The sequence below is a fragment of the Vitis riparia genome, chromosome 4 (assembly GCF_004353265.1).
Source record: "Vitis riparia cultivar Riparia Gloire de Montpellier isolate 1030 chromosome 4, EGFV_Vit.rip_1.0, whole genome shotgun sequence".
Taxonomy (NCBI): domain Eukaryota; kingdom Viridiplantae; phylum Streptophyta; class Magnoliopsida; order Vitales; family Vitaceae; genus Vitis; species Vitis riparia.
Window position 1 is genome coordinate 1,425,375 of NC_048434.1, and position 16,427 is coordinate 1,441,801.

A 16,427-nucleotide genomic window follows, 5' to 3' on the forward strand; every position below is an offset into this window, starting at 1 on the left:
TAAAATTTTTTATTATTATTATTATTATATTTCCTCCTCCCTATAAGAAAATTATTTCATTAAAATGATAATTTACAAAATATGAGATATACACGATAGATGAAAAAAAATTAAAACCTACATAGGTCCTTTATCATCATTGAGGACCTATTTTAGTGCGTTTGTAAGGATATGCGGTTGATATATTTACAACAAAATCAATGGTAAGCATTAAATAAATTATTATGTTAAACCATTCTAGGTATAAATAAGAATAATTGGATGTTCAATATCAATTTAGACTAAACTAATTGAAAGTAACTTCACCGATTTTATCAAAACCTATTGTCTTGATTAGACTATCTAAAAGTTGTATTTGTAATTAGATTATTTGTGATGTATTGAAAGGAGACAAATATTTATTAAATCATAGTAGTCTCAAAGGTTCTAATTCTCTTACCATAGAAATTCACAGCAACCTGATGTTGATGCTAGAAAGCTTTTACCATGAAGTTAGATTCACATTACCCAAGTTGATTTTTCTTTGCCCAGACCAAAGATATTAAACCCACTACCAAATTGATCTTTCGTTGTCCAAACCCAAGATCAAACCGGCCAAACTTTCAGCCCTAATATAAGGGCTCAAGCCAGGGGTCCCGCCTAGAACAAGCAATCAAGCTCAGCCAGGCTCCGGCAAGTTAATTCAACCTGGGTGGGCTGATTCCATCTCCACCACCACCTCTCACTTTGGGTGGATTTTGTTGTTTGCTTTGCAAGTTTGTCAAGAAAAGTGGTGTCTTTTCTTCCATCCAAAAGTAGACTTTAGCCAAGATTACATCATCATACTCAGATATTAATTACAAAAACACTCGACTTTATTAATCACCATTTTGCCTACACACCTAGGTACTTGGTTCGCACTCTCCAAATCTCTCTCTCTCTCTCTCTCTCTCTCTCTCTCGCGCCTCTCTCTCTCGCGCGCGCGCGCGCGCCCTCCCTATATATATATATATATATACATAAACACACACTCATCAACCAACTCTCTCTCTGCCTCTCTCTCTCTCTCTATATATACATATACACAACTAACACATACTCATCAACCAACTTGAACCACAATATTCCTCACAGTTGTCGTCTTCACTATAGGCTTCTTCTCAACAGTCACAGTGAACACACCGTCTTCATACATGGACGATATAGCACTAAGATCAGCATTCTCCGCCAACTCGAACTTCTTCATCAACTTCCCACGCTTCCTCTCCATTCTCAAAATCCTCACGCCGTCTCTCTCGTCCTTGTCCTTGTCCAGCTTCCTCTCTCCGCTCACCACCATCACCTTCTCTTCCTCAACCCTTATCTTTATCTGATCCGACTTCAGCCCCGGCATGTCCACCACGAACACATAGGCGTTTCGGTACTCCTTCACGTCCGCCAGCGTCTTGTTCATGGATTTGCCGTCCCGAAGGTAGGTTCTTGATAGGCTAGTCTGCTTCTCTGGTTCTTCCATAGTCTCCGCCGCGTCGAACCCGGCTGAGACCACTTTTGAATCGATCTCCATAATACTCGAATCCATTGTCCTCTTCAGCAGCTGCTGCACTTACTTGCATTGGGCCTGCTGCGTGGTTATATATAGTGGTGTTGATCAGTTAATGAATTTAAGTTTGCGGATGGGCTAAGTTGGCTAGATTTGATCAAATGAAAAAGAATTATTATTTTACAAATGGATTCAGATTTGAGTGAGTCTTGTGATGGGTTCCTCTAGTTTCTTTTGCAGTAACCTTGGTTGGAACTCAATGATTGACTGGCTGTGAAGGTAACCTTTGGAGAGTCGGTGGCTGTTGTTTTTAGTGGTTGCAACGTGGTGGGGTTGTGGGGTGTCTGTCATCCACGTGGGCAAGGGGAATGACAGAGTGGTAGCTAGTCAGCGGTTTTATTCGGCTGCCTGAATGACAATGCTACGCAGCTACGCCTACAAGCCCAGTTTTCTAATATACAAGAAAAAACCAAATTTCTATTTTCCCAAAAAAAAAAACGTATTTGAAAAAAAATAGAAAATAAAAAACAAAACAAGAAATGGTTTTTTGTTTTTAAAAATAAAAATAGTTTTTGATTTTTTTTTAAATAGTATTTTAGGTTACCTAAAAATTGTTTTTCAAAACAATTTTGAGAAAATAATTTTTAAAACAGTTATAAGATATTTTAAAAATAATTTTTATTTATAATATTTTATATTTAATTATTTTTTATATTTATATAATTATTTTTTAATGTAAGTATATTTAATATTGATTTTAAAAAGTGTTTTTAATATTTTTAACATTTAAAATTTTTTAATTTTCAAGTATTAAAAATAGTAAAAATACTTTTTAAAATTATTATAAAAAAACATCCCTATTAGAAAATAAAAAAATATTCTCTAAACACCCTATTTTTTATTTTTAAAAATAAAAAATTGTATTTTGTATTTTTCTTGTTAATTTTTTTTTTTTAATCAAATATCCCTATACAAATTGGAGCTGGTCCTGGTTTCTCCTCAAGAAATTCATACTTTCTCAGCAACCGTAACACCATTCTAATGACATTACCAACAAACACAAGCCCAGTTATACACACCCAGATCAACACTGAATATGAGGTCACCTTCTCATAAACATCCTCTGCAAAATCCGGCACCATTTGTTTCAAAGACATGAAGTCTGTACCAGTCTGTGTTGTGATTGCGATCCAAGTGATCACCTTCAGAGTCCACAGCCATCGCCATCGTCTTGGAGGTAATCCACTGATAAGTAACAAAATTATGCTTAACGATGCGAGGAAAGATATTGTGTTTAAAATCATGAATTGCCCATATTCGTCTGGACGTTTATCAGCCATCGCTGACCTTCCTGCTTGGTGTTGGTCTGAATCATCTTCCCAAACACCTCCTGGTGGGGTTATTCCAAGTTCAAAGGACACAGTAGCAATTAGCGATGTCACAACCATTAATGCGCTTCGCTTTCTGTCTAACCAGTCGATGTGTTCATGCTTCACAACAGGCTCTTTGGAACTATCTTCTCCATCTTGGATAGCTGTGTGGTTGGAAACACCTCAACTATATTGCTATCAGATCTTATTGATGATGAGTTTTTCGTTCTTGAGGCTCCGGCACATTGAAGGGACTCTTTGATGTCTCTGTCTCTTAAATCTCTTGGACTTTGATATAGAGCATGCAGTGCTGTGATTCCATTTGCATTTTGGGTATTGACTTCAATGCCAGTGCTAGAGAGCAAAAATTTTATCACCTGCACAAAATTTGCAAGCAGCATTCTTCTCAGAAATGGAACCAAGCGGATGATCGGAATATCTAATCACTAGAAGTCTAGAACATATATCTCACTTCTCTATTCTATGTCTAATAGTATGAGTTCATGTTGTGACCAGAAAACAAATGAGACATTTGAAAGGAGAGTTCTGGTCTCAAGTGTTTTGAACAAGAGATGCCCAATCCTAATTTGAAGATTTTTTGCTGGGTTCTGTTGCTGTGATAAATGTTACTTGGTTTGTCTGGTTATTGCCCTGAAGCAATAAAAAGAAACCAGGAAAGGCAGATGATGTTGTGCATGCAGAAGCTTTAATACAAACATACTAAAGGAAAAACACAAAAATAAAGCAATCTACACACAAAAGTATACAAGGTTTTAACATATTTTGATCAAATATGCCTACCTTCAAGGATGAAAGAGAACATTCCACTATATAGTGGAGAGTATTAGAATATTACAAACGGCATAAATGAATACAACTAATGGTCCCAAAACATCCCACATTTCCTCACTCTTTATATCTCCAACTTGAATTTTGAACCTTTTTATTCTACCATGTATCTCTCATTGTCCATCACATCTAAACTTTGGTAAGTCCTCTTGCTCCACCGGGTGTCTCACGCTCTTTTCACTTTTCTATTCTCCATATAGAGTTCTTATATAAGTTTATCTCTCTTATAACCTTTTCCCCTTATCACTTAGAATATTCATAGAGATATTCCTACCAGCTTTCCTTATTTTATAAAAAATCTAATCATATTCTTAGAAAATATTCTATTTAATATTCATTTTGCAAAAGGAAATATATTCCAATTAGGAATTTGAGACATCTCCCAACAGTTGACACAAGGTAAATGTCATTCAAGTGGTAGGATCATTTGGCTGAGTCTTAAACATGGAGTCAATGTTAAAAGGTTCCAAGGCATATTAAGAAAGGTATTCAATGGATAGCCACATCCTTTACATTTGACCCCAAATGAGAAAGAAAAGCAACATTTATTCCACCATTTCTCTCGGCCTTACAGGCAGAGCTAATGGCACATCCTGATTCAAGTCCTGAAAGGGGCAAACTTGAAACAGAGCAAAACACCAACCCACTACGCCAGAAGGCCTATCTGCAATCAGGCTAACAACTACAAAGCTTGTTCCTAAAGGTTAAAAGGGGCTAAATCACAACAATGGAGCTTCATTTTGGTGTATTGATCTGGCTTGTAACATCCTAGTACTCTGCCTCCTAAAAATTTCATATAACAATCTCAGAACCAACACATTTCTCTAAGTAAATTACTGGACAATGTACGGTGAATTCCAGCACATTTAGGGTTCTTCATGCTAAAAGAAAAGAGGGGTCATACCTCAATTTGCCTCTTTGCCACTGCAAGATGCAGAACAGTGTTGCCACCATCATCCTTCCAATTCATAATCCCGTCTTCTCTATCCATGGACTCTACCAAAACCTTCAGGGCCTCCAAACGATTATACTTCACACACAAGTGAAGCCCAGTCTCTCCTCTGCCAGTCAGCACCCGAGTCGCCTCCGGTTTAACTCGCACCAACTCTGTCAGAATCTTGGCTCTGCCCTTGATTGCAGTATGATGGAGAGGGCTAATCCCATCTGAATCCAACATAAAGCACACATCAGGGATGAACGATAGCAATTCCTTCACTATTTCCACGTACCCTTTTGCGCATGCAACGTGTAGAGGCGATGATCCACGGGAATTCAGAGCTTTGGCCAGCTGGGGCCTTCGACCCAGTAGTTCTTTGGCGAGATCTGAGCGACCCAGAAGAGCTGCAATGTGGAGAGGCGTATCAGAGGCAGAAGAAAGGTCTTCATGGAGAAATTCAAGCAGTGAAGCTATGGAGCCACCCATGGCCGCTTCATAAAGCTTCTTCTCTCTTGTTTTCTCCCTCTTTCTCTCTTCTTCCTTCTCATCATCCAACAAACTCAGCCGCCTCATTGTCCCTCCCCCTTCTATGCTTCTCTGTTTCTCCGGTTTGTGCATGTCGAGGAAGCTGCTGTCGCCAATCGAAACGACAAGGTTTTGGTGTTCAGGTATGGAGTAACGACATCATTTTAATCAAAACGGTGCTGTTTTCAAAAGTCTTAACATCATCTTCTTCCGTTTTTGAATGGAATAAAAAACGCGGCCTTCGTTTTGGACCAGTGGAATCATAACTTAATCCACACTCCTATTTTAATCAATTCCACTTCATCTAGAAGCCCTCTTCTAAATTTGTTCAAAAGTCGATATCACTGGCTCAGCTTATATGATTTATTTATCAATTCATATTTAAAAATTGTGAATTTAAGAACCAATTCAACGAATTTGTTGAAAAATCTAGTATTCATCCAATCAAATTAATATATCATCCTCCACTTCAAAATAACCAATGCTCTGCAAATGTTCTTTCAGTTCAAAGCCAAATATTGGTCATTGTCATCTATTTCTCAATACCTGCGAAGGGTCCTTGCCGCAGGAATCAAAGTAAGCTTTCTAAACAATTCCATTGGTAGGGAAAAGATTTTCAAGAAATTAAATCTTTCATAATCCAACCAAAATCTGTACTCCATGCCTCAACTTAGTTCATCTATAGCTGCAACTTTGTGAATCATTCTCTATCCATCAGTAATACTGTAGAGGACTAGGATTCATCCAACTTGACACCCACTACCACTACCACTACCACTAGAGAAGATAACCCCACAAACAAAAGAAAGTTGCCACCACTAGTGGTTGGATACAGCTGATTCGTCCCACCTTTGGCCTATTTCAAGTTCATAAACATGCTTCCATCGTTGTCTTTTTCTTTCTCCACTCAGCAAGTTCTGAACTAATTCAAGTCCACACATTATAAGCATGATATCAGTTCATGATGAACAATCTAATTCATCAGACGGTCACCTCTCTCAATTTTCTAACTACAGGGCAAGTGGGCATCCCAGAGTGGTCCCTTTTTGGGAGAGTACTCTTAACCCTTGCAATAAGAGATCAACAGATCAATCAAGAAGATGACAGGACTATCAGAAGAAAGTATGAACAGGCCAATCGGTCAAGAAGATCATTCTATGCTCAGGTCACCAGGACAACTTCTGCAAAAATGGATCTAAAAGAACAATGAACATAGAAAATCACAAACCCTAATTTCTGATTCTGCTTCACCTTTTCTTCGTTGGATATCCCAAAATATCGCTATGTATCATGGTCGTCTGAAAAAAAAAAAAACAGCATAAAGCTCAATTTATACATATATATTTTTCCCTACATTTTCTGCTTAAACAACGGAGGATTGTGAAAACAAACCATGATTAACTGCTATTGCTTCTTTGATTTCTTCGTATAAGCCACTTCAACAGATCCTCTCTTCATTCGTGGCACTTCAGAAACTGCAAAACCACCGTACAATAATTAGCACATTACCAAATTCTAACCCTAATTTTCCCAGTAGTTTGCAGATCCCCTGAACCTGAGAGCTTTGCGGAGACAGAATAAGTCAAAAACCGAAGAGAGAGAGAGCAGTTGACCTGGGGGAAGAAGAGCTAAATGCCAAACATCCTTATGGGCTATGCAGGTAAAATTGGTGTTTCTCGAGAGGGAAAATTAGGGTTTCTATAGAGAAAAAAGTACAGAATCGCTGCCATGGAAGCTCGAAATGGATTTCCTGGGGAGAGAGTAAAGGCACCGTTGGTAGATCAACCGTTTTTTTTTTAATTTAAACCATTCAAGGCGGTTTATATAACCGCTTAACGTTATTATTATTTTTACGTGATTTAGGTTAGTGCTAGTGCGTACGGATTATTCTATATTATTTTTTTCTTTTCAATTTTTTTATTAAAAATTTAATTGTAAGAAGAAAATGATTTAGGACTCAAAAAGAAAATCTGTTATGGGATGTTGTTTAAATAATAGTTTTTATAAGACTTAAAAATTTAGATTGTGTTTGGTTAGGCAAAATTTAAGGGAAAGAAAATAGAAAAGAAAAGTAAAATGAAAGAAAAAAATGAATAAAAGTAATAAATAAGTTTAATACGTGTTTAATAATGATTTTGGGAAGTGTTTTTAATTTTTTTAATACTTAAAAAATAAAAATTAAAAAAATTGAAAAACTTTTTAAAATCAATGCTCAACACATTCTTAAATTAAATAAATTGATTTTTGATAATTCAAACCCGTTCTATTCATTTTGATTCTTTTGTATAAAGATAAAAACATGTAGATCTAAATATGAAAAAAAAAAAAAAAAAAACATTTTCTTCGTATAAACCAATATTTGGGTTATGCAGGTCAATTCATAGGAAGTTGGGGTATTTTTCTCATACATGTCCATTTGAGATTTTTATTTTTTATTTTTAAAATTTTAATATACAATTTTTGTAAATTTTAATGTTTTTTTTTTAAATAAAATTATATATTTACTTTATATAAATTAAAAGTAACTATGATTCATTAAATCATATTAAAAGCTTTATTTACCTTTAATATATATTTTCTTATATTTATGTTCCTAATAGTTAATATATTAACATTAAAGCTTTAGCATGCACAAAGTGGTATCAATTATCAAAGCTTCCACGAGCACAACTATGGCTTAGTAGAAGATTGGTTCTCGTGTGAGAATGTCGGTATGATTGATTAAATCATGTTAAAATCTTGTGTATGTGTAAATAATTTTATATTTATATTCTAGTGTTACAACTTTGATTTGCATGATAAGTGACACAACTAGTGGTATTAAAGCTTCCGTTGGCACAACAAAAGCTATCCCGGGCCTTAAAACTTTTCGTCTAGTGAACAATAAGACAAGTCTAATAAATGATATCTTAAACATATGAACTACAAAGGCAAAACACACGATGATCTCAAAATAAGCAACGAAGATTCATATACAGTCCACTAATTTATGAAGTTTAAGAAATAGTACATAAAATCTAGACATCAAATAGTAGTGGTGCCACTGATGATCATTGAGCTTGAGCGTCCTTTCCATTTAATTAACTTCTTTATCATCTTCAGAATGAGGTCAACAAGAAGAAGAGCCACCAAGCAAGTCCAAGCATATGCTGCAACCTTTACCATGTAAGAGAGGTGATCCAGCTCATGGTTGGGTGTGAGAACTGTTATGGAGACCAGATAGGTCAGTATCATTGCTGTGACTGCAATCCACATTATCACCATCAAAATCCACACAAAAAGCCTACGGTTGATGGGCAACCCGCTTATGAGCAATAGAATGATGCTGAGAGATGCAAGGAAACTGATGGTGTTGGTGACAAGGAAAGAAGTATGTGCATCTGGGTTATTATCAGCCATTATGGATAACCCTGCAGTGTGTGGAGTCTCTGAACTGGGTGCCGGTGCTGGGCTACCTTCAGGATCATATTTTGAGTTGTCACCCCATACATCACCAGGAGGGCTCACACCAGCTTGGAAGGCCATGGTAGCAATCAGCGATGCCACAACCATTAATGCAGACTGCTGCTTGTCCAACCAGTCGTCTTTCTTCTTATTAAACTCATTGCAGTTCTTTCCTATAGGGCATGGCACCCTGTTTTGATCATCTGCATCTGAAGACATGCTCCTTGTCCTACTGCTTCCAAATTCATAAGCAGAAAAAGAAATGTTCTTTGCCTTTGCAGCTCCAGCATGTCGGAGTAACTCACTGATTTCCATATCTTGTATATCTCTGCGACTTTGTGCCAGAATGTCCAATGCTGTGCATCCATTCAGGTTCACCGCATTTACTTCAATGGATGTACTTGAAAGTAGATAGTTTATGGTCTGCACATTTACATTTGAAAATTCATGAGACAAGAAGAAACAAAGAGAGTGATTTCTATTAGCATTATGGTAAATGTGTAAATCTGGTTGAACTATAGGAGACTAGACTGCCTTGATGAGTCCATCCTGTCCCAAACCCAATGACAGTGTCTAATCGTTCAAATGTAATGGGTTTAACTCCAGGGTTCCTACCAATGGAGTGGAATGCTTTTTGAAAATAATGAAACAGAAGTAGAAATTTGAATTTGAGTATGAAAAAGAAAATGCATCATCATTCTGTGGGAGATCTGCATAACCAATGCTATGGAAATGTTCTTTCAGTTCAAAGCCAAATACTGGTTATTGTCACCTATTTCTCATTATCTGTAAAAGGGTCCCTGCCATGGGAATCAGGGCAAGCTTTCTATACAGTTCCATTTAGTAGAAACAAGATTTATAAGAAATTAAATATTTCATAATCCTACCAAATCTGTACTCCATACCTCAAGTTGTTTATCTGCAACTGCTAGGTGCAGGATTGTGAAGCCATTGTCGTCCTTAGCACTCATGATCTCATGAGCATGTGCAGTTTCCACCAACAACTTCAGAGCTTCCAATTGATTGTGTTTCACACACAGATGTAATATGGTCTCACCCAGCGGCAAGGTGGCCCAAGTTGCATGAGGTTTGGCTTGGACTAACTCTTTCAAGACATCCACATGACCCCGCATGGCGGCTAGATGAACAGGATTTCTCCCATCTCGATCACAAGCAAGGCACATCTCAGGGTTTACAAATAACAATTCTTTTACTATTTCAATGTACCCTTTTGCTGCGGCCAAGTGAAGCGGAGAAGATCGTCTATAATCTAACTCTGCAGCAAGTTCAGGCTTTTGAAGTAGAATCTCCTTCGCAAAGTCCACATGTCCAAGCAGGGCTGCTATATGCAAAGGAGTCTCAGTAGAATTCAGCATAACTCTGTCAATAATCAATGGATCTTTTAGAAGCAATTCATACAAAGAAGTTACACTTCCTTGTGCTGCTGCTTCGTAAAGCATTTGCTCCATTCTCTCTCTCTCTGTAATTATGGGATCTTTTTGAAGCAATTCATGCAAGGAAGTTACACTTCCTTCAACTTCTACTTTGTGAAGCATTTTCTTCTGTGTGTGTGTGCACATATTTCAGAACCTTAATATGGTGTTTGGTATGGAAACATTAATATGGTGGTTGATATGGTTACATTACTTTCTCTGCTTAGGACCACCACACCGCCCATCAGTATCTTTAAACGTTGACTCTTTGTGGTTCACATATGGTAGCCAAGGATTGCTCCCAAATGATCACATAGTCGAGCTGGACAAAAAGGTAAAGATATTCTGTCCATCAATATTATGGTGTTATATTAGGATTTGTTCAACATGACACCCACTACCATTAGGAAAGATGGCCCCACAAACAAACATGTGGAACAGCTAAATGTCACAGAGCAATTGGAGGATTAGAGTCGATCACTGTGAAAGTGACATCCCTTGAGGTAAAAATGGCCAAATTCCTCTTTGAATTTAATCAAACACAACATTGATCAAGCCAGGAGGCAGCAACCAGAGAATAAAGATACCATCAGACAATAGCCAGGCACATGGAACAACTCAATTTTAGGATATTTCTCAGGCTTGCCAGGCTCAGAAGGAGGTGCTACTGTTAGTGGTCGGACCCAGCTTATTCCCCCACCTTCCGCCTATTTCAAGTTCACACACAGACTTCCATTATTACCTTTTTCTTTCCCTCTCTTTTCTCCACTCAGTAAGCTCCAAACTCATTCAAATCCACACATTCTAAGCATATCACCGATTGGTGATGAACAATCTAACTCATCAGAGGTTCACCCCTCTCAATCCTCTAACAACAGGATCAGTGGGCATTCCCTGTTTGGGAGAGAATTCTTACCTCTTGAACGTAGAGACAAACAGATTAGTCAAGAAGGTGAAAGGACTATCAGAAAAAAAAAAAGAAAAAAAAAAGAGCACCAACAGGCAAAAAGAAAAAAGTTCAAGCCACCATCTTTTCCTCATCATTGTGGACACATGTAAATGCATCAGCCATATGAAAACAGCAGCAAAAATGAATCTAAAAGAAGAAAACAATGAGAAGTGAACAGAGAAGAGCATAAACTCTAGTTTTAGATTCTGCCTCAGCCTTTCTCTGTTTTCTCAGTTTGGTCATTCCCAAAATAAAATTATGTACATCACAAAGCGTAAGGCTTAATTTTTTTATTTATTTTTTGAATTTTCTTTTCCTAAATTTTTTCTCGGTAAACAAACAGAGGATAGAGAAAACAAACCATGACTAACTGAAATGGGTTCTTTGATTTCTCCCTCCATTTTGCTGATCCTCTGGACTTGAGAGCTTTGAGGAGACAGAATAAGTCAGAAACCGCGGAGAGAGTAGTAGACCTGGTGAGTGTTGATCTGAGGGAAGAAGAGCTAAATGCCAAATATCCTAATGTGCTACGCGGGTGGATATGGTGTTTAGAGAGAGAGGAAATCAGGGTTTCTGGAGAGAGAAAGGGGACGGAATTGATGTGGCACCGTAAAGCCTCCATGGAAGCTCGAAATGGACTCCCTGGAACACTTCAATTTGGGTTTTGTGTGCAGAGTAACTAGAGCGGCGATTGTCCCTCCCGCCGACCAAAGGTTAAGACATTGAAAATAGTTTTATAAACAAAACAGTTGAATGTTTTATGGAACAATAAATATGTCTTTTATACTAGGAACAAGGATGTGGAAATTCATCTTATAATGCAATTGGCTTGATACATCAGAGCGGTCAGAGCGGTCGACTTTGTTTAGCCAATCAATCAAGATTATATAGACGCTAACTCATCATCTAAAGAAGTTGTCACGTGCACTTAGATTATGTTTGACTAACGGAATATAATAGAAGTTATGATTAATGAGTACGATTTTAAAATAAATTTATTATATTATTTTTATTTTATATTTATTAAAAGCATGTAAGTAATTAATAAATTTATATCATTATTTTTAAAAAATCATATATATTTTTAATTTGATATCATTAATTACGATTTTAAGTTTAAAATTTATGATTTTAATTATTTAAAAAAAATTAAAATTATAATCATTAACAATGATTTTAAGAAAAAGAGCTGGATTATATTAGATATTATTTTAAAGGTCCTTTTGATTTATGAAATTTTTTTAAAAATACCTGTTTTTAATCAAAACTCAAAAGTAATAGGCATGAGTCTCGTGGCAGGGGGCACTCCTTATTATCATGAAGATAGTCAACTAGCATTATACATGTTACAATCATTGATAAAAATATCGATAATCACAGATATATCGAACATTATATGTGTTAATCGTATATATTAATCATGATAGATAATCTAAAAGACTGATTCACGTACAGTTAAGTTACATCACAAAGACAAAGGTGAAGTATAAAATTGTGATACATTACACATAACAAACGTCCCAAACCCTAACCCCTTGAACAATAGTAACAAAAAAAAAAGTATGGTATCATACATATACACACTCAGTAACTTTTAACGCATCAAAATGATATGTTGGTGTGGTTTGCATACACTAAACTTGACTGCAGTCTTCTTTCTCTCCAACAAAGTTTTCCCAACTTTCTAAATGAAGCTACCAATAAGCGAATCGTGTGCCCCACTAGAACAAGAGCCATCACACCACACCACACTGCAACTCCGACTACTATTATATTAGTCACTGCTGCCTCTGCACTGTCTGGTGTGAGAAAGGTCATTGCAGTTCTGTAAGTGAGGGCCATGGATGTGATGGCCACCCACACAACCACAGTCAGCATCCACATGAAAAGGCGGTGTGTGAAAGGTAGTCCGGTGATAAGCATCAGGATTATGCTCAATGATGATATGAAACCCGTTGTGTTGTAACTGAGGTAGAGACGGTAGTATTCCTCGTTGCTGTCCGCCATGATAGCTTTCCCTGTTGCGTGCGATTGTCCAGCTTGTGTATCTTGGGAATTCTGCGTTGAGTTGTCTTGCCACGCACCTCCAGGAGGGTTCACTGCAGCTTGAAACGCCATTGTCGCAATGAGCGAGGCCACCACCATTAATGCATCCCGCTTCCTTGTCAGCCAGTGCTCTTTACCTTTGCTTTTCATACTGCGATCACCTTCTGAGGTTAGCTGCAGAACTTGGGGATGATGATTGGGCAAATGAGTGTTCATTGCTCTCATGGCTCCAGTGACTCGAAGGGCCTCTCCAATGTCCAAGTCACCCACATCTCTGAGACCATGTACTAAAATATCCAGTGCCGTGAGCCCACTTGTGTTTAGAGCATTTACTTCGACTCTAGTATTGTTGAGCAAATAGTTTACAGTCTGCAAAATTCATGTTCATTATTATGTCACTGAGATATATAAAACTGGATCGATTATAACGTTGAAAACATAAACCTTGATCTCCTATTTGTGTTTGGCTCGAGTCAGTTACTCATTTCTCAAGTGGGTTAGCACTAAAAAACCAGGATTATCCATTCTATAATCTCTTTCATTATATTTATATGTATATCCATTCCACATACATGGATATAATGAAGCATATGGAATCTTTCTAACAAAGGAAGACCGCTATTCTAAACTTTATTTTCATTAAACTACCAATTTTTCTAAAAGTTTAAGTCATTAAAAAAGTTCAAACTTACTATATATATTCATTTGAATTATGTCTCCTATTTCTATGAATATGAAGGAATTTTCCATTATTGCTCACTAATAATAGTGGAATCAACAATGCTGAGGCAAAAAAGAATTTTGACCCCAAGACCATTGATGAACCAATCCCGTAAATCCACTTACAACAAAACAAGTTTTTTATAAGGTTTCTAGTAGAATAAAAAAAACATTAAACACAAGCAAAATACAAACTAGATTTGGGTTTAATATACATATTATTCAACTTAACACCCTCCTTTATGCATAGTATGGTCTCATACCCACGCTTGGAGAGACAGGTAAAATTTGAATTTATATCCAATAGATAGAGACAACCTTAATAAGGAAAAAAGATACCAAAGAATTGTGGGGAGGTGACCTGAACCCACAACCTCCTATCAAACCAAATTCTGATATTATGTTAAATTATTAATTTTCCTAAAAACTTAAACTTGTAAGAGTTTGATTCAATATACATATTATATCACTTAACAATTCAAACTCCTTTTGTTTAAAAAGTTCAAGCCCTAACTACCCAAAGGAAGTGGCAAATGAAACTAATAAGGTTTGGGGTCTTTAATTTTAGGTTTATTTTCACTCACCTCCCTAGTGTTTTAACTAAATACACCTTATCTCCATCGGTTTGAAATTATATTAAATACTCCATATATCCTTTTCATTTATTATTTTTATTTACCTTCCTTCTCATTCAACATAAGAGAAGTACTTGATAAAATTTTGAACCGGAGTTATATATATTTAGTCAAAGGGAGGTGAATAGAATTAACTTTTGATTTTATGATCTTCTTACATGTATAAAAATATTTCTGCTACGTATATGTAAATAACATTGAAAGCACGATACAATAGATTGGGCTGCCCACCTGATATGTCAACCTAAGCACAAAATCTATGTATACAGACATCATCCTAAGCATGCCAATCCTGATATGGCTATGGAATTCTAATGTTTAGCAGGGGGAGATGTTTTTGACCTAATTATAGATCCCGGTGATGATCCATACCTCGATCTGTTTATCAGCAACCGCTAAGTGCAGGATGGTGAAGCCATTGTTATCCCTAGTATTGACTAAGTCATTGTGATCATCCATGGTCTCCACCAAAAACTTCAGAGCCTCCAGCTGATTTTGTTTCACGCATAGATGCAATATGGTCTCACCCCTCTCCGCCCTGGCCCGAGCTGCATGGGGCCTGGCTCGAACCAACTCTTTCAGGACATCAAAGCGGCCTTTCATAGCAGCAAGATGAAGAGGGTTTCTCCCATATCTGTCACAAGCAAAACACATATCAGGGTCAACCAGTAGCAAAGCTTTGACTACTTCAGTATACCCTTTCGCAGAAGCCAAGTGAAGAGGCGAAAATCCTCGAGAATCCAGCTCTCTGGCAAGTTCAGGCTTTAGGCATAATATCTCTTTCACAAAATCTGTGTGCCCAAGCATTGCTGCTACATGTAGAGGAGTTTCTGTGATGCAATCTACAATAACTCTATCGAGAATCAATCTATCTTGTTGAAGCAGCTGCTGCAAGGAAGCCACACTCCCTTCCATTGCAGCTTCATAAAGCATTCTCTCCATCCTCTCTCTCTCTCTCTCTCTGAGCAACATACACCAAGACATACCAGTACTTTCATATATATATATTTGAAGGAATGTAACGATTTTCATATTTAGTAAAGGTATGCAGGAGCTAGCTTAGATCAATCTCTCCAATTTCTCAAGGCCAAGTGTTTGTTGATGATGTATGAAATTTTTGTTTAAAAGTCTCAAGATTGAGGACTATCTGGACAGGAGACTTGCGCATATTTACCATGAAAGCTATAACATCAATTGACTTGACTGTACAATAATGTATCATTTTAGGCGTTTGAAGTCATATTATACCATCCTACTTAACCTAATGAAGTCCTACAAAGGTGTTGAAGATGCCAATAAGTCGGATAATGACATGAGTTCACACTGCTTAAAATATCAAGGGTGTATGCAATCAGAACCTTATCAAATGTCAAAGTCTTCACAGAAAATTTGGTAGTCATTGTTTTATACTTTATGGCATGGAAAAAACAACTTACTAAACCCTATACCCTAACATCTGTAGATCAAAGACTTAGTCATTTCATTTAAAAATCAATTGATTATTTTATCCCTACCCTTTTTATATGGCTTGACATCGTACTCGTTTTTACTCATCCCAAGGTTTATAATAGGGACTAACCATCACAACGAGGCTTGACCATCCCACAAAATATTCTTATCGGGCCCTTTACTCATCTCGAGGCTTATAGCAGAGCAAGCCATCTTTGCCCTTGCACATCCAATCTAAGGTCATTTCTTCACCTATCACTTTCCCCGTAAAGCAACATAATTGCTTGCCTAATAACATCTAACTCAGGTACTTTGTTTGTGGGTTAAGGCCCAACAACCCTATATAAATAAACTTGCTCTATTCTAAAGTGATAATGAGGTTAACGTATCGGTAAATACAAATATATCAGGACTTAAACGAATATATCAAAAATATAAAAAAATATATTTATGAATATTTTTACATAAATATCAATTGAAGATAAATTATTCAAAATTAATAAAAATGATAAAATAAGAAATAATATATATATATTAAATTTATTTTATAA

At 36.7% G+C, this 16,427-nt stretch overlaps 4 protein-coding genes across 6 annotated transcripts; all 4 read right to left on the minus strand.

The window, feature by feature from the left end:
* Nucleotides 1-1,081: 1,081 nt before the first annotated feature.
* Nucleotides 1,082-1,558, minus strand: LOC117912683 (18.8 kDa class II heat shock protein-like). The gene has a single exon (XM_034827366.1). The coding sequence runs from the start codon at nucleotides 1,556-1,558 to the stop codon at nucleotides 1,082-1,084; it is 477 nt and encodes a 158-aa protein (XP_034683257.1).
* A 904-nt stretch (nucleotides 1,559-2,462) lies between these two features.
* On the minus strand, nucleotides 2,463-5,248 carry LOC117912685 (ankyrin repeat-containing protein BDA1-like). Its single transcript, XM_034827368.1, has 4 exons — nucleotides 4,643-5,248; nucleotides 4,311-4,343; nucleotides 3,134-3,266; nucleotides 2,463-3,071 (listed from the first exon to the last, which is right to left on the minus strand). Exons 1-4 carry the CDS (start codon nucleotides 5,246-5,248, stop codon nucleotides 2,473-2,475), a joined length of 1,371 nt encoding a protein of 456 aa, XP_034683259.1. The 3' UTR covers nucleotides 2,463-2,472.
* Nucleotides 5,249-8,077: 2,829 nt separating this feature from the next.
* On the minus strand, nucleotides 8,078-11,723 carry LOC117912305 (ankyrin repeat-containing protein BDA1-like). 3 transcript variants are annotated; one of them, XM_034826844.1, is made up of 3 exons: nucleotides 11,388-11,723; nucleotides 9,550-9,983; nucleotides 8,078-9,067 (listed from the first exon to the last, which is right to left on the minus strand). In XM_034826844.1, the coding sequence occupies exons 1-3, from the start codon at nucleotides 11,425-11,427 to the stop codon at nucleotides 8,225-8,227; spliced, it is 1,317 nt and encodes a 438-aa protein (XP_034682735.1). In that variant the 5' UTR covers nucleotides 11,428-11,723; the 3' UTR covers nucleotides 8,078-8,224. The 3 variants fall into 3 exon arrangements, with proteins under 3 accessions (XP_034682735.1, XP_034682734.1, XP_034682733.1); XM_034826843.1 differs by having other exon boundaries at nucleotides 9,550-9,986; XM_034826842.1 differs by lacking the exon at nucleotides 11,388-11,723 and having other exon boundaries at nucleotides 9,550-11,340.
* Nucleotides 11,724-12,529: 806 nt separating this feature from the next.
* On the minus strand, nucleotides 12,530-15,411 carry LOC117912687 (ankyrin repeat-containing protein BDA1-like). Its single transcript, XM_034827369.1, has 2 exons — nucleotides 14,800-15,411; nucleotides 12,530-13,441 (listed from the first exon to the last, which is right to left on the minus strand). Exons 1-2 carry the CDS (start codon nucleotides 15,409-15,411, stop codon nucleotides 12,629-12,631), a joined length of 1,425 nt encoding a protein of 474 aa, XP_034683260.1. The 3' UTR covers nucleotides 12,530-12,628.
* Nucleotides 15,412-16,427: the final 1,016 nt, after the last annotated feature.